The sequence below is a fragment of the Staurois parvus genome, unplaced genomic scaffold (assembly GCF_062004578.1).
Source record: "Staurois parvus isolate SC_StPar_1 unplaced genomic scaffold, SC_StPar_1.0 ptg000530l, whole genome shotgun sequence".
NCBI classification, from domain to species: domain Eukaryota; kingdom Metazoa; phylum Chordata; class Amphibia; order Anura; family Ranidae; genus Staurois; species Staurois parvus.
This window is the reverse complement of record NW_028318326.1, coordinates 8377902-8403100: the sequence shown is the minus strand read 5'-3', so window position 1 is coordinate 8403100 and position 25199 is coordinate 8377902. Positions and strand designations below refer to the sequence as shown.

Sequence of the window (25199 nt, the reverse complement as noted above, 5' to 3'; positions counted from 1 at the left end):
TATCTCTGCCAGGAAAAGTGTGTGGTATGCCCACCATTAGAAAATACCTCCCTGCACCCAGCCACTTCTAATGGTGGGCACACATGAAATGTTCTAACAAATATTATAAAATACATATGCCGAAGCATGGGGCAATCCACCCACTGGCCACCCCAGCCCCCCATGCTTCGGCATATATGCTCCTTTTTAACTGCAGATGAAAATCTCATCCAACAGCGCTGCCAACACTGACTTGTGTATATTCTGAGAGCAAGTTCCTGTTGCTGTCAGAATAAACAGGTGGGTGCTGCAGCTGAAAGCATTCCCGCAAAGAAAACAGCAATGGTTAACAATAAAACAGTAAAAGTGTAACAGTAGAACAGTAACAACGACAACAACAAAAAAACCTATAATTATTTTTGGTTTTAAAATGTTTAGTTTTTGGGGGATTTGTACTTTTTACTTTAACTTTTTAAAACAGATTGTAGGGTCTCTCCAAATGTGATAGCCAGTTTCCTGACTACCTAACATCTTTCGAGACCCTGTGTAATTATGTACCCTGAACTGTGCCATGTTGTACCTTATACTAATACTTCACTAGTGTGTGGTAGCGACGGAAGCAGTCCTTGACCTGACCAGGTTGGTCAGGATAGAAGGAACAAAAAAAATGGGTCTCACGCCTAATTCCATGTCTGCTACAGAGACAACATCTTTTTTGGGGAGCCTTTTGGGTTAGGGTACCAGGAATGGCATCAGGAAAATGCCTCTCATGCAGCCAGCTAACTGCATCTGTGTTGGGGGTTTGGGTCACAGCATCTTCTGGATACTAAAGGGCCATGATGATCTCTTCCTGGAATTTTAGAAAGGATCCACTTTGTCCAGTTGCTTTGTAAATTACAGAAGCGTTATATAGAGCAGGGCTTAAAATTTCGAGTCTAGACCTACTAGCCAGGCACAAAGCTTACTCTCCACCAGTTGCCCCACCCAACCTTGCCCAGGTCTGCCTCCAACCCCACCCCTGGACTGTCCCCCAACCCCGCCCCCAGCCCTACCCCCAACCACGCCCCCACAAAGCTTATGAAATTAAATTTTTCTTTAGAATAAAATATAAAAAACTGCAATTATAACATACTTTATTATGTCAATTTAAACATAACAGCAATCGCTTAACAGCAATAGGGTGCAATCAAAATATCAAGTTTTACAGCTTTAAACCTGTAGTGAACATTTTGTATTTTTTTGTTTATCGCCTGCATCTTTAAAAAGAGACTTTAGTAACTAAAGTCTCTTAACTGCTTGCCGATCAGACACTGTAGAAAAATGGCCACAAGGTGGCACCGCTAGGAAAAATCACATTTTAAAAAGTAATTTTGCAAAACAGGTAGGGTGCAAGGCGCGCGCCCGCCCTACCCGTCCCGCCAATCGTGGCAGCTGGTGTCAATCACCGGGTCCCGGCCGGTCATTACCTGCCGGGTCCTGGCGATTGCCAGCAAACAGTGACACAGAGCACAGCTGCATTGTTTACAACCAAGAGGCAGTAATTCTAACATTAGAGCTCCTCTGTAAATCTAAAATGGTAGCTTTTAAAGGCTTTTAAAGTGTTGCCTATGGATATGAAAATGTATGCAGTTTGTCGCCATTGCACGGGGCATGCGCAGTTTTAAAGCATGTCATGTTTGGTATCTATTTACTCGGCATACCATCATCTTTTATATCTTACCAAATAATTGGCCAATATATTGTGTTTTTGTGCATTAAAAGTAAAAAAAGTGTATTTTTTTTTTTTTTTAAAACCGCTTTTGAAAAATCGCTGCGCGAGTACTATGTGGCATTAAAAATTGTAGTACCCACCATTTTATTCACTAGGGTGTCTGCTTTAAAAAAATATATAATGTTTGGGGGATTTTGTTTAACCAATAGCATGTAGCAGAATACATTTTGGCCTAAATTTATGATGAAATTTTAGGTTTTTTTGGATATTTTTATGACCAAAATGAGAAAATATTGTTTTTTTGTTTATAGCGTAAAAAATAAAAAGCGCACAGGTGATCAAATACCACCGAAAGAAAGCTCTGTTTGTGTGAAAAAAGGACGTAAATTTCGTTTGGGTGCAGTATTGCATGACCGCGCAATTATCAGTTGAATTAGTGCAGCGCCGAGTAGCAAAAAGAGGACTGGTCATTAAGGGGGGTAAATCCTCAGGAGTGCAAGTAGTTAAAAGATGTAAATTTAGTTTACAGAAGTATAGCATAAGAAAAAGTGCTTATTTTGATACCACAAAACATGGAATAATAGTTACTGTAAACATGTTGTATTTTTTTTATCTCCAGCAGAGACCTTAGAGAAGTGTGGCATTAAGAAAAAATAAAAAAGTGCCTCTTTTGATGGCCAAAAAACATTGCATAAAATAAAGAATAGTAAACATTTTGCATTTTTTATCTCCAGCATCTTATTAAAAGAGAGCTTAGAGAAGTAGTGCATTAAGAAAAAACTAAAAAGTGCTTATTTAGATGCCAAAAAACATGGCATAACAATAGTAAACATTTTACCAAAGATGTGCTAATAGAGCAGCCATGGTTTGTGTTGTACAGCAGGACCAAGACTTGTGTAATACCCTTTTTCTGATGCAAAATACCACTTCAATGGCTGTTTGTGGATTGCATTCTATTCAATTAAGAAAAAAAACACCAAAAAAAATCATTTTTGGATGCCAAAAAGCAGTAGGAAGCCAGTTTCACATCAAGATTTGCAATGGTTTTCGTTGTACAGCAGGACCAAGACTTGTGTTCCCTGCGGCGGGGGAGAGCAGAACTCTCCTCGAGTCCCCCGTGGCGGTGGAGAGGGTGTCTCCTCTCAGCGGAGGAGAGGGGACCTCTCCTGCACCTGTCCCCTTAGCGACGCTGCCAGTGTAATGGCGGTGCAGAAGAAGCCGGAAACTGGAAGATGGAAACCGGAACTCTGCTTCACAATGAGGCTTGGAGCGCAGGTGCAGCCGCTCCATTATCTGTGCTCGCCGCTCCGCACACAAGAATTTCTCCTTGCAGTTGCTGAGCGGCTTTTTCAAGCCCTGATATAGAGCCAATTGAAATAAATAAACAGACCCTTTTTTGTACCAGCGTCTGGCTTTTTGGGAAACTAAGTATAGCTTCATTATCTGGTCATTGAAGTCCACCCCTCCCATGTTAAGGTTATAGTCATGGACACAGAGGGGCTTCTCAACAACACCAGCTACAATGGTAATTGGGATGGTCGTATCTGCGTGAATGGAAGATGGGACGAAAACATCCCATTTGTCCTTCCACCTCACTGCGAGCAATTCCTCATTTCTCAAGCAGGCTTTTTCCCCCTTTCTAAAACGGGTATTTACAAGCTGTTGGGGGAAGCCCCAGCGATTAGGTTGCATGGTGGCACATGCGCCAATTCCAAGATTGTACAAATGTCTAAATAGTGGCACGCTTGAATACAAATTGTCCATGTATAAGTGGTACCCCATATGGAAAAAGGATGACACCAAGTCCCAAACTATCTTACTACTGCTCCCCATGTAGTCTTGGCATCCGGGGGGCTCCACGTGACTATCTTTTCCTTCGTAATTCCGAAACTTAAATGTATGGCCTGTTGCCCTCTCACAGGTCTTATACATCTTGCCCCCATATCTGGCACGCTTGCTGGGGAGAAATTGTTTGAATGCAAGACGACCAGAAAAATTAATGAGGGACTCATCAATGCAGATGTTTTGCTGGGGAGTATAGACATCTGCAAATTTTGGGTTAAGGTGATTTACGAGGGGCTGAATTTTGTGGAGCCGGTCAAATTCAGGGTCACCCCGAGGACAACAGAGTGTGTTGTCATTGAAATGCATATGTATTATATTCTCATATCTATGCCTGGCAATGGCAGCAGAGAACACGGGCATATGATGAATTGGGTCTGTGGACCAATACAACCGCAATTTACTTTTTTTTATTAATGGCCATGTTGAGGGTTAGGCCCAAAAAAACTGTAAATTCAGAAACCATAATGGGTTTCCATGCGAATGGTCTGGCAAGGTTTGAATCTGGGTTGGCGGCGATAAACTGTTGTGCATATAAATTGCTTTGATCCACAATCAATGCATACAGATCTTCCATGAAAAACAGCTCCAAAAAATCAAGGGAAGTATGTAAATTTGCTGTTTCCAACCTGAATTCCAGGTTGGGCAGTGAATGGGGGAAGTACGGGTGCTGCAGAATTTGTGGGCTGCCAATAGGGATTTGCAAGCACATCCGGAAGGACACTAGGGGCTCTATGGGCCTGTGTGCGAATTCTTGGTGGCTGCGACCATACTTGTGCTCGCCACTCACCGGCTTGTACTGCACTTATGGGACTCACCATGTCACCAAGTGATACTGCAGTGCTGGTATAAAAAAGACCAGGATATACTAAGCCGCTGGTGCTCGTCAGTACACCAAAAGGTACAGCGGCACTAGTACTGGCACTCCACTGCAGATGAGAGTCATCATGCATTTGTAACATCTCAGGAACCTGGGAACATGGTCGGGTACGCCTGATCTTACCAGGGACCTCTTTATCGTCTGAGCTATCTGTAAGGGTGCCGCTGCTGTCTACAGGTTCGCATTCTGAGCTGGATTCTGACAGTGAGGCTTCCTCTTCGCTCTCATTTGAAATGCCCAGAATCCTGTAGGCCTCTTCACTAGTGTACCTTTCGTTGGACATTCTGGCCACTAAATTTATAGGTACCTAGTGCGACTCACGGGAAAAAGAGCACCTGGCTGTCAGGGACTGCTTGAACCGCTACAAAAAATTTACCGGCAAGTGCTAACAGAGATCAGGCCTGATTCTGTGAACATTGCGGTTTTGTGTGCAATGTATCAAGTGACAATGACCTACTGACACTGCACTTGCTGGAAGGGAAGGGGGAGGGGAGTGTGGGGGCTAAACGCAGGTTCTGGCAGGTGCCAGGGCTGATCCCGCTAACGCTGCATTTTTGGGGACGCTATAGTAATGTGAACGCTGGTATAGTGTTGATCTGATCAAAGATATTGATCCGTTCAGACACTATACTATCAATGGAGGTTTATGGTGTATGTGAGCGTGTTAAAGGGGTTAAATGTGATTACTGGTGTACTGACGGGCAAACTGACGCTATCCGGGAGGGGCGGTAAGTGACGCTACGTGATGCTAGCACTATCTGACATCGCCAGCGACACTAATAGTTAACAGCAAAAAATCTGTACACTGTACTAATGACATTGGTGACAGGGCAGTGAAGGGGTTAACTGGGGGGGCAATCAAGGGGTTAAATGTGTCCTAGGGTGTTCTAACTGTGTAAGTGCAGTACTTTTGTGTTGATTCTTCTCTCTCTGGGATGGGATGTGCCCAGAGAGAGAAGAATTCATCACTTCCTGTACCTGTGTAACTGTCAACACAGGTCAGGATAGGACAGGGATTGATCATCCGACTTGGGCTGGACATCACTGGCCTAAATCAGATGATTGATCCCTCGGGGATCAAATCACGGCACCCGCAGCCCGTGAAAACCGTGGGTGCGCGAATCACATACATATACATGATCCTGCGCACAGGGACCACCCTGTAGCAGTAAATGTACAGTGGGCGTTCCTTAAGCGGTTAAATAATTCTTCAAATAGACAGCAGTTTTCTCTAGAATGTCAACATAATTATTTCAAAGCCAATATTACCCACAAACACTCAGTATTCTCCAAGTATTTTCCAAACAGAATACAGACACTGAATAGGAAAGGTATAATGTATATTGTCATCTGACATCTGACATGAGGTTTCTTTCAGTTGCAAAAATTTATATTTTTGTTCCAGAGCCACCATTTAAATGTCACCACCTTTCCAATACAGTGTCACTTAGCATGGTTCAGTAGCAGAAATTACTATATAATGTGGTTACTCTACAGCTCATTGCAGCACTCTTTCCATCTTGGCCCTTGTGTCATGGCAGCTAAGTTCTAAAATTATGGCGGCATTTACAAGCTGCCAAGAAGGCATTTGTGGACTGCCAGCTCAAAGTGTACTATACCAAACACTGATCCTTGATATTTCACAATAAAGGGCAAATTTTATCTCTCATTAACATGCTGGATTCTGAATGTTTTAGCACTGAAACAGTCTTCCCTTTTGTTAATAGCAATGATCTGGATTATTATATTTGCAGGTCTGTAAATTACCTAAAAAGTCAAGTGGTATCGAAAACAACTGCCAGTAAGTGAATTAAACAGACAATGTACATATGTAGACAGACAGAAAGGTTTTTAAATAGGTTGGTTTTGGTGAGGTGGATGAGTTTGTCATTTTAAAGTATAGTCTTGATGAAAACAACATACTGTAAAATAAAAAATATGGGGAAAGTAGGATCTGCCTTTTTTATTATCAGGGTTCCAGGATAATGTAAAAAAAGAGGATATTCAACCTTGCCCACTCCTACTCCAATTAACCTCTTCACAGACACAGCAAATTTTGCTGTTTGTAGAGATTCAACTGCAAATCACATTGTGCTAACATTAACACACAATGACTCCATTTTCCTGGATACACATTTGGCTTTCTTTTGGTGCTATATTTTAAAATTGAACAACCTCTTTTACACTACATTTTTATATGAAATATAGAAAATATTTTTTTTTTATAAAATTTTAACAGCTGTTGTTACTGCTTAGATTTTGTTTGTTTATTAATTGGTTTCAAAGCTAGCATTCACATTTCAGTTTATTTTACATGTATGCATATATGAAAAAAGCTCTATGTTTCTATTAACAAGTTAAACTCCGCCCTATAGCAGTTTTACTGCTACAGGGCAGACTCCCTGTGCAAAATCACATATATTTACGTGATACATGCTTCTGCGTGCACTCCCCGGCCTGGTGGTGCTGTTATTTGGTACAGTACCGATCACTCACCAGCTTCAGGCCAATGATGTTTGGCTGGACCTGCTGATCAGTTGTACCCAATCAGAACTCAGCCTGTGCGTGTGTTTATATTACACAGGCACAGGAAATTATGCAATCTTCTTTCCCTGGAGCACATTCCGTTCCACAGAGAGAAGAAAGCAGATCCACACAAGTCAAAGCACTACACACACACACAGTAAAAGCACAGCTAGGTCACATTTAACCCCCTGATCGCCCCCAGTTAACCCTTTCACTGCCCTGTCATTATTACAGTATACAGATTTTTTTACTGATCACTGTATTAGTGTCACTTGAAACTTCAGATAGCATTTACGGCAACCCCCAGATAGCGTCAGATTGCCCACCACTACATTATTCATTACATTTAACCCTTTGATTCCAAGGAACACTCTGACATACACAATAAATCTCCATTGCTAGTATAGTGTCTGAACAGATCAATATCTTTGAACAGATCAGAACTATACCAGCATTCACATTAATATCATGTTAGCAGGATCAGCCCCGACACCTGCCAGCACCTGCGTTTAGCCCCTATGCTTACCCCCCCCCAGCAAGTGTAGTGTCAATAGATCACTGTCACTTGATACATTGCACACAAAACTGCAGGGTTAGCAAAATCAGGCCTGATCTCTGCTAGCACTAGCAGATCATTTTTTTTGTAGCAGTTCAAGCAGTCCCTGACAGCCAGGTGCTCTTTTTCTCATGAGTCGCACTAGGTACATATAAATTTAGTGGTCAAAATATCCAACGAAAGGAACACTAGTGAAGAGGCCTACAGGATTTTGAGTATGTCAGATGAGAGCGAAGAGGAAGCCTCACTGACAGAATCAGGCTCAGAATATGAACCTGTAGAGAGCAGTGGCACCCTGACAGATAGTTCAGACGATGGAGTAGAGGTCCCTACTAAGGTCAGGTGTACCCAACCCTGTTCCCAGGTTGCTGAGGTGTTGTTACAATTGCATGAGGATTCTCATATGCAGCAGAATGCCGATACTAGTGCCGCTCTACCTTTTAGTGAACTGGCGAGCACCAGCGGCCTAGTACATGCAGGCCTTTACATACCAGCACTGCAATATCACTGGGTGACGTGGAGAGTCCCACAAGTGCAGTACAAGCTGGTGAGGTGGCTAACACAAATAGTGTCCCTCAGCCACCAAGAATTTGAAGACAGGCCTATAGAGCCCCTAGTGTCCTTCCGGATGTGCTTGCAAACCCTTATTAGCAGCCCACAAATTCTCCAGCAACCGTACTTCCCCCATTCACTGCCCAAACCAGAATTCAGGTGGAAACAGCAATTTTAACTACTCCCCTTGATTTTTTGGAGCTGTTTTTCACGGAAGATCTGTATGGATGGATTGTGTACAAAAGCAATTTATACGCACAGCAATTTATCACCAGTACCCAAATTCAAACCTTGCCAGACCATTTGCTTATGGTTTCTGAATTTAATGTTTTTTTTGGGCCTAACCCTCAACATGGACATTACTAAAAAAAGAACACATTGCGGTTGTATTGGTCCACAGACCCAATTCATCATATGCCCATGTTCTCTGCTGCTATTGCCAGGCATAGATATGAGAATATAATTCAGATGTATTTCAACGACAATACACTCTGTCGTCCTCTGGGTGACTGTAAGTATAATAGTCTCCACAAAATTCGGCCCCTCATAAATCCCCATAACCAGAAATTTGCAGATGTGTATATGCCCCAGCAAATAATATTCGTTGAGTCCCTCATTCATTGTTCTGGCCTCCTTGCATTCAAACAATTTCTCTCCAGCAAGTGTGCCAGATATGGGGTCAAAATGCATAAGACCTGTGAGAGGGCAACAGGCTATACATGTAATTTTCAGATTTAGGAGGGAAAAGATAGTCATGTGGAGCCCCCCGGATGCTCAGACTACATGGGGAGCAGTGGCAAGATAGTTTGGGACTTGGTGTCACCCTTTTTCTATATGGGGTACCACTTATATGTGGACAGTTTTTATACAAGCGTGCCACTATTTAGACATTTGTACAATCTTGGAATTGGCACATGTGGCACCGTGCGACCTAATCGCCGGGCTTCCCCCAATGGCTTGTAAATGCTGTCTTAGAAAGGGAGAGAAAGGCTGCTTGAAAAATGATGAATTGCTTGCAGTGAAGTGGGAGGACAAATGGGATGTTTTCCATCTGTGTTTCATTAATGCAGACATGACCATACAAATTTCCATGGCAGCTGGTGTTGTTGAGAAGCCTCTCTGTGTCCATGACTATAACCTTAACATGGGAGGGGTGGACTTCAATGACCAGATGATGAAGCAGTACTTAGTTTCCCATAGAGCCAGACGCTTGTACAAAAAAGTGTCTGTAAATTTATTTCAATTGGCTCTGTATAACACTTTTGTGGTTTACAAAGCAATTGGAAGCAGTGGATCCTTCCTAAAATTGCAGGAAGAGATCATCATGGCCCTTTTGTGTCCAGAAGATGCTGTGGTCCAAGCCCCCAACCCAGATGCAGTGAGCCAGCTGCATAAGAGGCATTTTCCTGATGTCATTCCTGGTACCCCAACCCAAAAGTCACCCCAAAAATGATGTCATGTCTGTAGCAGACACGAAATTAGGTGTGGCACCCACTTTTTTTGTCCCTTCTGTCCTGGCCAACCTGGTCTCTGCCTCAAGGACTGCTTCTGTTGCTACCACACACTAATGGAGTATTAGTATAGGGTACTGCACAGCACAGTCTAGGGCACACATTTTTACACAGGGTCTCGAAAGATGTTATGTAGTCAGGAAACTGGCTACTGCATTTGTGACCCTGGAATGTTTAAGCTAAAAAAAGTTAAAAAAATTAAAAAGTAAAAAAAAAAAAATGGTCATTTTATTGCATGGGTGCTAAACCTGTGGCCCTCCAGCTGTTGAAGAACTACAAGTCCCATGAGGTATTGCAAGACTGACTGTTAAAAGTATGACTCCCAAAGGTAGAGGCATGATGGAGGGCCACAGCACCCATGTTTTATTGAGTTACTATTATATTGTTACTGTTTTATTGTTAACCATTGTTGTTTTCTTTGCAGGAATGCCATGCAGCTGCAGCACCGACCTGTTTATTTTGACAGCAACAGGGTGTGCGCTCAGAATATATGTCAGTGTGTGCAGCACTGCTGGATGAAATTTTTCCTCTGCAGTTAAAAAAGAACATGCATTTCCAAACATGGGGTCCTGTGGTGGCCAGTAGGTGGATCACTCCTATGTTTTTGCATATATATTTTATAATTTGTTTTGGCACAGATTTCAATAAAAAAAAGTTGTTGTTTTATTGAGTTACTGTTCTATTGCTACTGTTTTATTATTAACTATTGTTTTCTTTGCAGAAACGCCATTCAGCTGCAGCACCGATCTGTTTATTATGACAGCAACAGGGTGTGCTCCCAGAATATTCGTCAGTGTCTGCAGTGCTGCTGGATGAGATTTTTCATCCGCAGTTAAAAAAAAGAACATATATGCCCAAGCATGTGGGCCTGGGGTGGCCAGTGGGTGGATTGCTCCTATTCTTCGGCATATATTTTTCATATTTTTTGGCACAGATTTCAATAAAAAACAGGTGTTGTTTTATTGAGTTACTGTTCTATTGCTATTGTTTTATTGTTGATCGTTGTTTCCTTTGCAGGAATGCCATTCAGCTGCAGCATCAATATGTTTATTCTGCCAGCAACAGGTTGTGCTCTGGGGTGGTCAGTGCATGGATCGATCCTATGCTTCAGCATATATGTTTTAATATTTTGTTTGGGCAGAGATTTCTTCATCCACATTGATCAATGTGAATAGAGGAATCTGTTAGATTCGGAAAAGAACATTTCATGTATGGGGCAGCACAGTGGCTAAATGGTTAACACGTCCGCCTGGCAGTACTAGGGTCGTTGGTTCAAATCCCAGCCACGGCACCACCTGCCTGGAGTTTGTATGTTCTCCCTGTGCCTGCGTGGGTTTCCTCCGGGTTCTCCGCTTTCCTCCCACACTCCAAAGACATGCCGATAGATTAATTGGCTCCTGTCCAAATTGTCCCTAGTATATGTATGTATGAATGTGAGTTAGAAACCTTAGATTGTACGCGAACAACGGTGTATGCAAGCGTCGGCCCCGTGTCCATACATAAACAGTGATAGCACCATGCATGTGAGGTATCACCGCAAACCTCAGATCAAGGGCAGTAATCCTAGCACTAGAGCACCTGTATAAATTTAAAGTAGTGGCCTGTAAAGGCTATTAAAGTGTCACCTATGGATAATAAAAATGTAAGTAGTTGGTTGCTGTTGTACGGGGTGTGTGCAGTTTTAAAGCATGTCATGTTTGGTATCTATTTACTCAGTATAACATCATCTTTTATATCCTACCCAACAATTAGCCTATATATTGTGTTTTATGCATTAAAATTTTTAAAAAAGTGTATTTTTTTTTTAAATACGCATTCAAAAAATTGTTGCGTAAGTACTGTGTGACATAAAAAATTTCAACACTCACCATTTTATTCTCTGAGGCATCTGTTTTAAAAAATATATAATGTTTGGGGGTTCAAAGTAATTTTCTAGAAAAAAATACCGATTGTTTTCATGTGAACAAAGTGTCAGAAAAGGCTTGGTCTTCAAGTGGTTAGAAGAGTGAGTGATGTGTGGCATAAGCTTCTACTTGTAATGCTGGGCATAAACAACCCTTCCCCAAATGACCCCTTTTTGAAAAGTAGACACCCCAAACTATTTGCTGAGAGGCATGTTGAGTCAATAGAAAAATTTAATTTTTTACTACAAGTTTTTGGAAAATGACCACATGTGAAAGACTTTTTCACAGTCTAGCCGCATACAGGACCCCAAAATCCAATAAGCACCTTCAGGCTTTTAAAGGGCTTTATCTCCTCATTACACTTCCTGACTACCTGTCACACGTTTGAAGGCTGGAATAGCTTCCATATGTGGCTGGGCTCCCAAAATGTCTCTACATGTGGTATCTTCATACTTGGAAGAAGTAGCAGAATATATTTTGAGGTATAATTCCACATATACCCATAGCATGTGTAAGCAATATATCATTTAAGTGACAACTTTGTGTAAACAATTTTTTTTTTCATTTTCTAAAAACTTGTGGTAAAAAATAAAGTACTCCATTGACCCAACATGCCCCTCAGCAAATAGTCTGGGGTGTCTACTTTCCAAAAAGGGGTCATTTTTGGAGTGGGAGGGGGGATTGTGCTATTCTGGAATTTCAGAGCCTCTGGAACTGTGACAGGTAGAGAGGAAGTGAAATGAGGAATTTACACACCATCAGGCTTTCAAAGGGTGCATTATATTTTGGGCTCCTGTATACGGCCAGGCTCCCAAAAGGTCTTACTCATGTGGTATCCCCATGCTCAGGAAAAGTAGCATAACATATTTTGAGGTTTAATTCAAATTATACCCATGGCATGTGTGAGCAATATATCATTTAAGTGACAACTTTGTGTAAAGAAAAAACATTTTTTTATCAATTTCCAAAAACTTGTGGAAAAAAATAATCTTCCATGGACTCAACATGCCTCTCAGCAAATAGCTTAGGGTGTCTAATTTACAAAAAGGGATCATTTGGGGTGTTTGTACTGCCCTGACATTTTAACACCTCAAGAAATGTGTTAGGCAGTCAGAAAGTAAAAGCTGTGTAAATTCCTGTATCTATACCAAAGTTTGTAGTTACATAGTTGGTCTGGCTGAAAAAAGACAAAAGACTATCTAGTTCAACCATAGAAAAAAAAAGTTTTAATCCTATACCCACAGTTGATACAGAGCAAGGCAAAAAACCCAGCAAAGCATGATCCAATTTGCACCTGCTGGGGAAAAAAATTCCTTCCTGATCCCCCGAGAGGCAATCAGATATTCCCTGGATCAATTTTACCTATAAATGTTAGTATCCAGTTATATTCTTTGTATCTAAGAAATAAAGTCCTTTTTTTGAAGCAATCCACTGAGCTGGCCAGGACCAACTCTTGAGGGAGTCTATTCCACATTTTCACAGCTCTCACTGTGAAGAAACCTTTCCGTGTTTGGAGATTAACTTTCTTTTCTTCCAGACGTAAAGAGTGCCCCCTTGTCCTCTGTGTTGACCTCAAGGTGAACAGCTCTACACCGAGTTCACTATATGAACCACTGATGTATTTATACATGTTGATCATATCCCCCCTTAATCTCCTCTTCTCAAGAAAGAATACATTTAGTTCCTCTAATCTTTCCTCATAGCTGATCTCCTCCATGCCTCGTATCAGTTTGGTTGCCCTTCTCTGTACTTTCTCAAGTTCAAGTTTTTGTGAATAGGTGCCCAAAACTGAACTGCATATTCCAGATGAGGTCTTTCTAATGATTTGTACCGGGGTAATATGATATCTCTCTCTCTGGAGTCTATACCTCTTTTAATACAAGAGACGATTTTGCTCGCATTAGAAGCCGCAGCTTGGCATTGCATGCCATTATTAAGCTTGTGATCTACCAGAACCCCCAGATCCTTCTCCACCATTGATTCCCCCAGTTGTACCCCCCCTAGTATGTATTATGCATGCATATTCTTAGCCCCCAAGTGCATAACCTTACATTTATCAACATTAAATCTCATTTGCCACATAGTTTCCCAATTAAACAGTGCATTGAGGTCGGCTTGTAAGTTGAAGACATCCTGTAAGGACGTTATTCCACTGCACAGATTGGTGTCATCTGCAAAGACTGAAATTGGATTTTTAATCTCAGACCCTATATAGTTTATAAATATATTAAAAAGTAAGGGTCCCAACACTGAACCCTGGGGTACACCACTGATGACCCCAGACCATTCAGAGTATGAATCATTAACTACTACTCTCTAAATACAATCTTTTAGACAGTTTTCGATCCATTTACATATGGATTTTTCCAAGCCTGTAGACTTTACCTTACAAATTAGCCATGTGTGGGGAACTGTGTCAAACGCTTTTGCAAAATTCAAGTATACCACGTCCACTGCCACCCCTCTGTCCAAGGTTTTGCTCTCCCCCTCATAAAAAGAAATCAGATTTGTTTGACAACTTCTGTCTTTCATGAATCTATGCTGTCTGTTGCTTAAAATATTTTTTTCCAGCAAGAACTCATCTATGTGGTCTTTTATTAAACTTTCCAGTATCTTCCCAACTATAGAAGTTAAACTAACAGGTCTGTAATTACTTGGTAAAGATTTTGACCCCTTTTTAAATATTGGCACCACATTGGTCTTAAGCCAATCCAGTGGTACTATGCCAGTCATTGTAGATGCTCTTACTTTCACATAAACCAATTAATATACACTGATTGAGATATTGTTTGTCAAAGCCATATAGCAAAATACATTTTGACCTAAATGTATGACGAAATTTGAGTTTATTGGATATTTTTTATAACAGAAATTAGAAAGTTTTTTTTTTGTTTTTGTTTAAAGCACAAAGAATATAAAAACCCAGAGGTGATCAAATACCACCAAAATAAAGCTCTATTTGTGTGAAAAAAGGACATAAATTTTGTTTGGGTACAGCATTGCACGACCGTGCAATTATCAGTTGAAATAGCACAGCGCTGAATAGCACAAAATGGCCTGGTCAAGAAAGGGGGTAAATCTTCCAGGGCAAGTGGTTAAGCACATCCCATTTGCAATCATAGATACTCAAATGCATTCATAAATGAATGGCTTACGTTTATGTACCAATTATTATTTGTATGTGCCAACGATTGTTTTTAACCCCTTGTGACATTGTATTTTTTTTCAACAGCTGCAGTTTTTGAGTGTTTTTTTTTGGGGGGGGGGGAGTTGTTATGTTCAATTGTATAAATACAATTTACAAAACTAAATAAATAAAACATTTTCTGTATGTTCAATTGTCAATTTCCTTGTTTTCAATATAAATAAAGCTTTAAAGAAAAAAAAACATTTGCACTTAGCAGAGTTATACTGGCTTCTGTCTGAAGGACAGCTGTACAAATGGCCCGAATGGTTCCTGCTGAACCGGCCAATATACAGATCATGCATACCCAGCTTTAGGCCATACTGGAGCAGACCCTGTCCACTGATCCCCACTGAGCAGGCTGATGGCTACTTATGCAGAGTGGACACAGACACAGCCCACTCACCTGGTGGGTGGTCGGATGTAAATGGACCACCTTGTTTGTTTACAACCTACTTCCATCCAATCCACTAGACAGATGGGGAACGGATCGGACACATGTCCGTTTATACCCACTGATCCATAGAGGAAACTAAGAGGGTCCAATCAGGTCTGCCTAAAAACCTGACAGGCGGACCTAACCAGTCCGTTCGTGTGCAAGGGGACTTCCCCTAGCCATGTCTTTATTCGCTGCCATCCAAAAAAATATGGGTCAAAAATGATATAACGACAAACATTTTTAACACATTGTTTTGTAACACATTGATTCTCTGACTGTAGACTGCCACTGGACACAGGTTTCCAGCCATAAGTAGTAATGGAATGCTGGTCAATAGGTGGCTGTTTGGGGGGAGAAGGGGGCATTATTAGTCTGCTCCATAAAGGACTAGTCAGAGGTCCCTTGGACAAGTTCTGACCAATTTCCTATTAATCGCAGTTGTATTTTTCTTATTACCCTTTAACCACTTGCCATCCTGAGGATTTACCTCCCTTAATGACCAGACCTCTTTTTGCTATTCGGCGCTGCACTATTTCAACTGATAATTATCTGGTCAGGCAATGCTGTACCCAAACAAAAGTTACAACCTTTTTTTCACACAAATAGAGCTTTCTTTTGGTGGTATTTGATCACCTGTGCGCTTTTTATTTTTCGCACTATAAACAAAAAAAGACCGAGGATTTTGAAGACAAACAATATTTTTTACTTTTGGCTATAAAAAATATATAGTAAACTCAAAGTTAGTTATAAATTTAGGCCAAATGTATTCTGCTACATGTTTTTGGTAAAAAAAAAATCCCAATAAGGTATATATTGATTGCTTTGTGTGAAAGTTATAGCGTCTATAAATTATGGTATAGATACTGCAATTTACGCTATTTTTGTGCTATACAGCGCTGCACTAGTTTGACAATTGCGCAGTCATGCAATACAGTACATAAATGAAATTTACGTCCCTTTTTTCATACAAATAGAGTTTTCTTTCAGTGGTATTTGATCACCTGTGCGCTTTTTATTTTTCATGCTATAAACCAAAAATATTGGCCAATTATTTAGTAAAATATAAAAGATGATGGTATGCCGAGTAAATAGATACCAAACATGACATGCTTTAAAACTGCGCATGCCCCGTGCAGTGGCGACAAACTGCACACATTTTTAATATCCATAGGCAACCCTTTAAAAGCCTTTACAAGCTACCATTTTAGATTTACAGAGGAAGTCTAGTGCTAAAAATTACTGCCCTTGATCTGACGTTTGCGGCAATACCTCACATGCATGGTGCAACAACTGTTTACATAGGGTCAATGCTCGCACATGCAGGTGCATGAGCGTGAGGGGTGGGGTGAGGGTGCTATTTTCAGTTTTTTTTAAAGTTATTTTGATTTTTTTAATTATTTTTACACTCCCTTTCATATTTTTTTTATCACTTTTAATGCTGTCACAGGGAATGCAAATATCTCCTATAACTTCAATGGGCATTGTCATATATTCTTTTTTGAGAAATATGGGTTCTATTAGACTCTAGATATCTCCTCTGCCCTTACATTATCTAATCTCACCAAGATGCTTTCCCAATTTACAAATGGCGCTGTTTATATAGTGCGAAAGTGAAGTCATGAAATGCTCATAGCATCCGTATCCATATAACCATTCAAAGTCCAGAGATGTACCAGTATGTTGCTGGTCCTTGTTGGGCATATATGCTATGTTCTTTTTTTTGTATGTAGCCTGTGAGCTGAATGAAAAAAAGAGAATAAATCTCTGCCAGAAAAAGTGTGTGGTATGCCCACCATTAGAATATCGCGCCCTGCATCCACCCACTTTTAATGGTGGGCACACATTATGTCGCACAGTGCCACATGCGCCAATTCCAGGATTGTACAAATGTCTAAATAGTGGCATGCTTGAATAAAACTTGTCCACGTATAAGTGGTACCCCATATGGAAAAAGGATGACACCAAGTCCCAAACTATCTTGCCACTGCTCCCCATGTAGTCTGGGCATCTCGAGGGGCTCCACGTGACTATCTTTTCCCTCGTAAATCCGAAACTTATATGTATAGCCTGTTGCCCTCTCACAGGTCTTATACATCTTGACCCCATATCTGGTATGCTTTCTGGGGAAAAATTGTTTGAATGCAAGACGACCAGAAAGATTAATGAGGGACTCATCAACACAGATTTTTTGCTGGGGAGTATAGACATCTGCAAATGTTTTGGTTAAGGTGATTTACGAGAGGCCGAATTTTGTGGAGCTGGACAAATTCAGGGTCACCCCGAGGACGAAAGAGTGTATTGTCGTTGAAATGCATAAAACACATTATACTCTCATATCTATGCCTGGCCATGGCAGCAGAGAACATAGGCATATGATGAATCGGGTCGTGGGCCAATACAACCGCAATTCATTTTTTTTAGTAAGGCCCATGTTGAGGGTTAGACCCAAAAAAATTAAAATTCAGAAATCATAATGGGTTTCCGTGCGAATGGTCTGCCAAGGTTTAAATTGTTGTGCATATAAATTGCTTTGATCCACAATCAAAGATCTTCTGTGAAAAACAGCTCCAAAACATCAAGGGGAGTAGTTAAAATTGCTGTTTCCACCTAAATTCTGGTTTGGGCAGTGAATGAGGGAAGTACGGTTGCTGGAGAATTTGTGGGCTGCTAATAAGGGTTTGCAAGCACATCCGGAAGGACACTAGGGGCTCTATAGGCCTGTCTTCAAATTCTTGGTGGCTGAGGGACACTATTTGTGTTAGCCACCTCACCAGCTTGTACTGCACTTGTGGGACTCTCCACGTCACCCAGTGATATTGCAGTGCTGGTATGTAAAGGCCTGCATGTACTAGGCCGCTGGTGCTTGCCAGTTCACTAAAAGGTAGAGCGGCACTAGTATCGGCATTCTGCTGCATATGAGAATCCTCATGCAATTGTAACAACACCTCAGCAACCTGGGAACAGGGTTGGGTACACCTGACCTTAGTAGGGACCTCTACTCCATCGTCTGAACTATCTGTCAGGGTGCCACTGCTCTCTACAGGTTCATATTCTGAGCCTGATTCTGTCAGTGAGGCTTCCTCTTCGCTCTCATCTGACATACTCAAAATCCTGTAGGCCACTTCACTTTCCACCTGAATTCCGGGTTTGGCAGTGAATGGGGGAAGTACGGGTGCTGCAGAATTTGTGGGCTGCCAATAGGGATTTGCAAGCACATCCGGAAGGATACTAGGGGCTCTATGGGCCTGTGTTCGAATTCTTGATGGTTGCAGGACAATACTTGTGCTCGCCACCGCAGTAGCTTGTACTGTACTTGTGGGACTTGCCACGTCACCAAGTGATACTGAAGTGCTGGTATGTGAAAGAACAGGATATACTAGGCCGCTGGTGCTCACCAGTTTACCAAAAGGTAGAGCGGCACTAGTACTGGCACTCTGCTGCATATGAGAGTCATCAAAATTTACCGGCAAGTGCTAGCAGAGATCAGGCCTGATTCTGCGAACAGTGCAGTTTTGTGTGCAATGTATCAAGTGACAGTGACCTACTGACACTGCACTTGCTGGGGAAGAGGGGGGGGTAAGCGTACGGGCTAAATGCAGGTGCTGGCAGGTACCGGGGCTGATCCCGCTAATGCTGTGTTTTTGGGGACATTATACTAATGTGAACACTGGTATAGTGCTGATCTGATCAAAGATATTGATCCGTTCAGACACTATACTAGCAATGGAGGTTTATCGTGTATGAGCGTGTTCCTGGCAGTCAAGGGGTTAAATGTGATTACTGCTGTACTGACCGGCAATCTGATCTAGGAGGGGCTATCTGGGAGGGGCGTGAAAACCACACGAGCGTAAATGACGTATATATACTGTATATATATATATATATATATATATATATATATATATATATATATGTGTGTGATTTTGTGCACCCGTACCACCCTGTAGCAGTACTTCTGCTATAGGGAGGTCAGGAAGCAGTTAAAGAAGTGGTTTGCATCACGGTGCTGCGTTACTTTAACTGACAATTGTGCGGTCAGGCAACGCTACAACCAAATAAAATTTAAATCCTTTTTTTCACACGAATTGAGCTTTCTTTTGGTGGTATTTGATCACCTGTGCGTTTTTTTTTTAATTTTGCGCTATTAAAAAAAGATTGACAAATTTGAGAAACAAAACAATATTTTGGACTTTTTGCTATGAAACACATCCAGTAAAAAATTTAAAAATCAAATTTTGTCATAACTTTAGGCCAAAATGTATTCTGCGACATGTCTTTGCTAAACAAAATCCCAATATGTGTAAATTAATTGGTTTATGTGAAAGTTATAGCGTTTACAAATTACGGTGTAGATACTGGAATTTTCTTTTTGATACTAATAATGGCATCGATCAGCGAGTTAGGGCAGCGATAAGCGACTTATAGTGGTACTGCGGAGGGCATTCTGACCCTGGGGGAACTGACTTGGTGTCACTGACATCCCCAGTGTCACCAATACAGTGATCAGTGCTAAAAAAAAGCACTGACACTGTACTAATGGCACTGGGCAGGTAGGGGTTAACAATGAGGGACGATCAAAGGGTTAACTGTGTGATGGGAGTGTTTTTCTAGGGGGCGGGGGGGGTGCGTCACTGTAAGCACACTGCTCTGGATGGCTGTGCTCAGCCATCCAGAGCAGTGTGCCCAAACTGACAGGGAGGAGGGCTGTTGGTAAACAATGCAGCCCTCCTCCCTATTGGTGATCGCTGCTAATCACGGGCAGCGGCTGGTAAATACAGGCCGGGACCCGGTGATTGACACCCGGGGCCGCGATCGCGACGTGGCTCGAGCGCACCCCCTACCCGCAAATGCAAAATCACGTATATATATGTGATCCTGTGCACAGGGGCGGCCCTGTAGCAGTAAATTTACTATAGTGAGGTCCTAAAGCGGTTAAAGCAGATTTTATTTTATTCATTCATTTCTAGTTGACTCAAATGTTTACGTTGTTTCAAGTTAGGACACAATAGACCTAATAGAATAGAATTCTGCATAATCAGTGTGTTGGTAAAAAGGTTGGAGACCCTAAAATCAAATTTGCAAACTCACTTTAAATCATCATAGTAATCATAGATTACTCTTATTTTAGCTGTGGAGAAACTTGCCTAAATCACTTGTTAGAAATGAGATATTATGAGTCAAGGCTATGCAACTATATGAAAAAACTTTGTTTTTTTAGGAGTGTATTTAAAGATCTGAATGCTATGTGAATATCTGCTTGCATATGGGAGAAATGTCGAGGAAAAATGGAGCAACCCAAGTCTTGAGACTCGTTTTTGATCATAATAGCAACCAGTGGTTTAGTTATTATACAACCATTATTCTAAGACTGAAATTCCATTAAGCACTTGTGCAATATGACAAATTATAAAATAACTTTATATGTAAGCAAATGAAGTAACTTGCTTTCCTTGTCTTAAGTTAAGAAATGTATTTATTAACAGGAATTGTTTTCCAGAACAATGTCACAGAAGCAAAAATGAATACGGCTGTCATGTTAAAAAGTTGCAAATCCAATTACTGGCATAATCCTTAAACATTTAGACAATTCTTTTTTTTTTTCTGTGAAAATTTGCCAATTCTTGAAGTCATAAATATAATTGTCTAGATGTGAATGTAGGAATGTAACAAAAAAAAAAATTACTCCATCAAAACATTCTGTCACTTTTACACATAGGCAGGGGCGAGCTTTTCAACAAATGAAATTATTCTTTATTTCATGCTTTTAAAAATGCATTAGGGTAATTGCTCTGCATTAAATTACCTTCTGTGCAATAAGCTTGGCTACCACATCTCTCGCATGAACATCAATTGTGCATATTGTCATGATCTTCTGACGCACCCCGGGGGTAAGTTCCCCTAACAGCATGTTTATAAGGGCATTCAGCTGAGCAATCTGCAAAATAATTATATTCAGATGAGATATTAAACTCAGTAGAATAAAATCTATCATGCATAAAGTGCTAAATGCATCTGTGAAATGTATCGTGCCTTTGACAAGACATGCATTGTTGTTCCCATCAAAACAAACAACTTTTCAAAATCATGCCATTAACTAGCGCATTTCACTTTAAGAAAAAAAAAGGAATTTAAGTATGCAAATAATTATACATATTTGGGGTTTTAGACCTGAGAACTTTTCTCTTACAACATTTAGGTCAAAGTGACTAATTTTCATCCATTTTCCTATGTTAAGGTATAGAGCGAAGGCTTTTAAAAATGGCCGGTGTTTAAAAGTGATGCTGGATGTGGGATAATTTGCATTCCATTGCCCATAATCCCTTGCTGTGCTATGCAAATATATATTATTTGAGTCCATTAGTTGGAATATATCAATGGAGTGGAGCTATTGTACAATATTATGAAAGGGGTCTAGAGCCTATTTTATTTGACTTGTACTACAGAGTTGCCACTGGTGTTACTTTATGCAGTTAGCAACTTAAAACTCCAAACTTTTGTTTTACCCGTTACTGAACATTTGTGATATTCTAGAGAACAAGATGATATTGTATATATTCTAAAAATGTTTTTATAAATGGTAGGATAAATCTATCATTTGTACAGTTATACAATTTAAATGGCAAGAAAAAGTTAAGCACATTTTTCAGAGCGACAAAGTACGTCTAAACCCAAAACTTTTTTTAAATTGTATTTTGCAGAGAAAAAAAGGAAAACTCCAGTTTTGGATTTTCAATGGTCACCAAAAGAAACCAAGAGAGTAAATCTCCAAATAGTATTAAAAACCTGATGGGGACTTTAACCCCTCAGTACTCCATCCAAAATGAAGATGGAGGCCAGTTAACCCCTGATGCTGAGCAATAAATAAAATTAAGCCTCCACTTCAGCTTCTATTCCAGAGTTGTGACCTGTTGGCTACCATTACACAAAGCAATCAGAACATCAATATTATATATAGTAGACACTTAGGCACTATCATAGGATGGCTATATAATGCAGGGATGTGGCTAAAGCTAAATTGGCAGATCATTTTATTTAGCAGTAAAAGAGTATGCCTAGAATTTGGGAGCTCCTTGGGAATACAGAGGAGGATTTACTGATTGTGATGCCTGCACCTTAGGATACACTTTATTTTTAAGAAACTTGAATGTAACCAACAGGTTTGATTTAAAGTGTTACTAAACCCAGGACCCTGGGCCTGCATTCACTATATCTGGTCTCCCACAGTACACACAACATAGAAGTGCAATTATTTTAGTAAATATAAACTGTTAATACCTTTTCTCATAAGCAGTTAGAGCAGTCTTGTGACTTCTATCAGTGTCCAGCTGAGTACTGGTTAAAGCTTGTAGGAGGAGTTTTCATTTTGCTTTAGGAGGATGCAGAACCCCTGACCTCTGTCTGGACAGTGCTGATCACATGCATTCTCCCAAGAAAAAAAAAACTCTCTAGCAATACACACCAAACTGAGCATGTGCAGAGTGACTCCACACAATATGTCTTATCAGGAGATAAGAGGGGGACACTGGAAGAAGAGGGGGATCAGAGAAGTCAGGATCAAACTGCGTTTTTACACAATGCAGAGAATTAACCCCTTAGGTTCCACAGTGAGTATAACAAGCATGCTTTACTGCAAATACAGACTTTTTTTTACTGTTGAGGGTTTAGTAACACTTTAAAGAAAAAATGTAAGTTTCAAACTCATTCAGCCTTGTCACAATGTATTGATTAAAGATAATAAAATACAGAGTGTTATGTAGAAAAAAATAATTTGTGGCTTTATATATAATTATTACCTGTTTGCGGTTATAATCCTTCAAGGCATTCTCAAAGCCTTCTTCAAATCTCTCAAAGGCAATTTCCACATCGGTTGCCCACCAGATCTGACTAGCAGTTAGGGCAACTTGGGCAGAGTAATCAAACAGCCATTGGTCCCGCAACTTATCCTCATACCCTGCTACAGCATCCATGATTTCCTGACGTACTGTTGATTTCATAGCTTCCTCCAAAAGCCCCAACCAACTCTCCGCCTAAAACAAAGCAGGAAATTCTCATGTTAATTAATAAATATTATTTCTAAACAACTATTTAGTGGCCCTAATATTCATTTTAACTAAATGCAAACCTAAACTGTGAATACATCTCAGAATACACAGACCAGCTTTTTAGATGTGTTGGGAAATACAAACAAGAAATGGACTTGACTTGTTCTTCAGTAGGTTTCTGTGATCAGAATCTTTGTGTGTTGGGGGTAAGCTTATAGTTTTTTATATGCAATCCTATTTAATGACAGCTGATGCAGATATTTTACATGTTGTATGCGGTGAATTGAAATACTGAATGAATGGAGCATAAAAAAAAAATCAGTCTATGACGAAACTATTGAAATGTGTTTGGATAACATAAGTATATTCACATTGCTTAAAATATGAGTCTTACCTGGCCTTCACACACACATGGGTTGGTAAAACAAACAAATTCTTGCTCTTTGCTGTACATCCCTTTAGCAGTCTTACATTCTTCATTTTCATCATTGAATCTCAGATCAGCAATGTTGTCAAACAGCTTCAGAAAGTGTCGAATCACCTGTTAAAAAATAGTACAGAATATACACAGATGGTTCTTACTTTCAAATACTTTTAATCATAGTAATAAAGAAAGAATATGCAGTGATGATGATTAATATTATTATTATTATTATTATTATTATTATTATTAAACAGAACGTACAGTGTATTTTCAGTGAGCATATATTGAAGTTATTATTTTACTCTTTACCTTAACCACTTGCCCTCCAGAGGATTTACCCCCCTTCCTGACCAGGCCATTTTTTGCGATAAGGCGCTGCGTTACTTTTACTGACAGTTGCATGGTAATGCAAAGCTGCACCCAAATGAAATTTACGTCCTTTTTTCCCACAAATGGAGCTTTCTTTCTGTGGTATTTGATCGCCTGTGCATTTTATATTTTTTGCACTATAAACAAAAAAAGACTGACAATTTTGAGAAAAAAACAATATTTTTTACTTTTTGCTATTAACCACTTGCCCTCCTGAGGATTTATCCCCCTTCCTGACCAGGCCTTTTTTTGCTATTCGGCGCTGCACTATTTCAACTGGTAATTGCGTGGTCATGCAATGCTGTACCCAAACGAAATTTATGTCCTTTTTTTCACACAAATAGAGTTTTCTTTTGGTGGTTTTTTATCACCTGTGCACTTATTTTTTGCGCTATAAACAAAAAAAGACCTAAAATTAAAAACAAAAAAATATTTTTTACATTCGGCTATAAAAAATATATAGTAAACTCAAAATTAGTCATACATTTAGGCCAAAATGTATTCTGTTACATGTCTTTGGTATAAAAATTCCAATAAGTGTATATTGATTGCTTTGTGTGAAAGTTATAGCGTTTACAAACTATGGTATAGATACTGCAATTTACGCCATTTATTGCTATACAGAGCTGCACTAGTTTAACTCACAATTGCATGGTCATGCAATACTGTACATGAATTAAATTTATGCCCTTTTTTCACACAAATAGAGCTTTCTTTTGGTGGTATTTGATCACCTGTGCACCTTTTATTATTTTATAAACAAAAGACCAAAAATTAAAAAAAAACAAAACAATATTTTCTCATTTCTGTCATGAAAAACATCCAAAAAACTAAAATGTCATCATAAATTTAGGCCAAAATGTATTCTGCTACATGATTTTGTTAAAAAAAAATCCCAATAAGTGTATATTGATTGCTTTGTGTGAAAGTTATAGCGTTTACAAACTATGGTATAGATAATGGAATTTACACAGCTTTTACTTTCTGACTGCCTATCACATTTTTTGAGGTGCTAAAATACCAGGACAGTACAAACACCCCCAAATTACCCGTTTTCAAAACGTAGACACCCTAAGCTATCTGATGAGAGGCATATTGAGTCCATGGAAGATTTATTTTTTTTTCCACAAGTTTTTGGAAAATGACAAAAACATTTTTTTTTTACACAAAGTTGTCACTTAAATTATATATTTCTCACACAAGTCATGGTTATATGTGGAATGACACCCCAAAATACATTCTGCTGCTTCTACCAAGTAAGGTGATACCACATGTGCGAG

The 25199-nt window shown here is 40.0% G+C and overlaps 1 protein-coding gene across 1 annotated transcript in view; it reads right to left on the bottom strand.

Annotated features, from left to right (window-relative positions):
- LOC149451620 (dynein axonemal heavy chain 11-like) overlaps nucleotides 1-25199 on the bottom strand; it is a 590344-nt gene that overhangs the window by 429203 nt on the left and 135942 nt on the right. Inside the window, exons 18-20 of the mRNA XM_089690376.1 lie at nucleotides 23521-23667; nucleotides 22878-23111; nucleotides 20888-21019 (exon numbers count right to left, since the gene is read on the bottom strand). Coding sequence (XP_089546502.1) covers nucleotides 20888-21019; nucleotides 22878-23111; nucleotides 23521-23667 — 513 coding nt within the window. The remainder of the gene's footprint in view (nucleotides 1-20887; nucleotides 21020-22877; nucleotides 23112-23520; nucleotides 23668-25199) is intronic.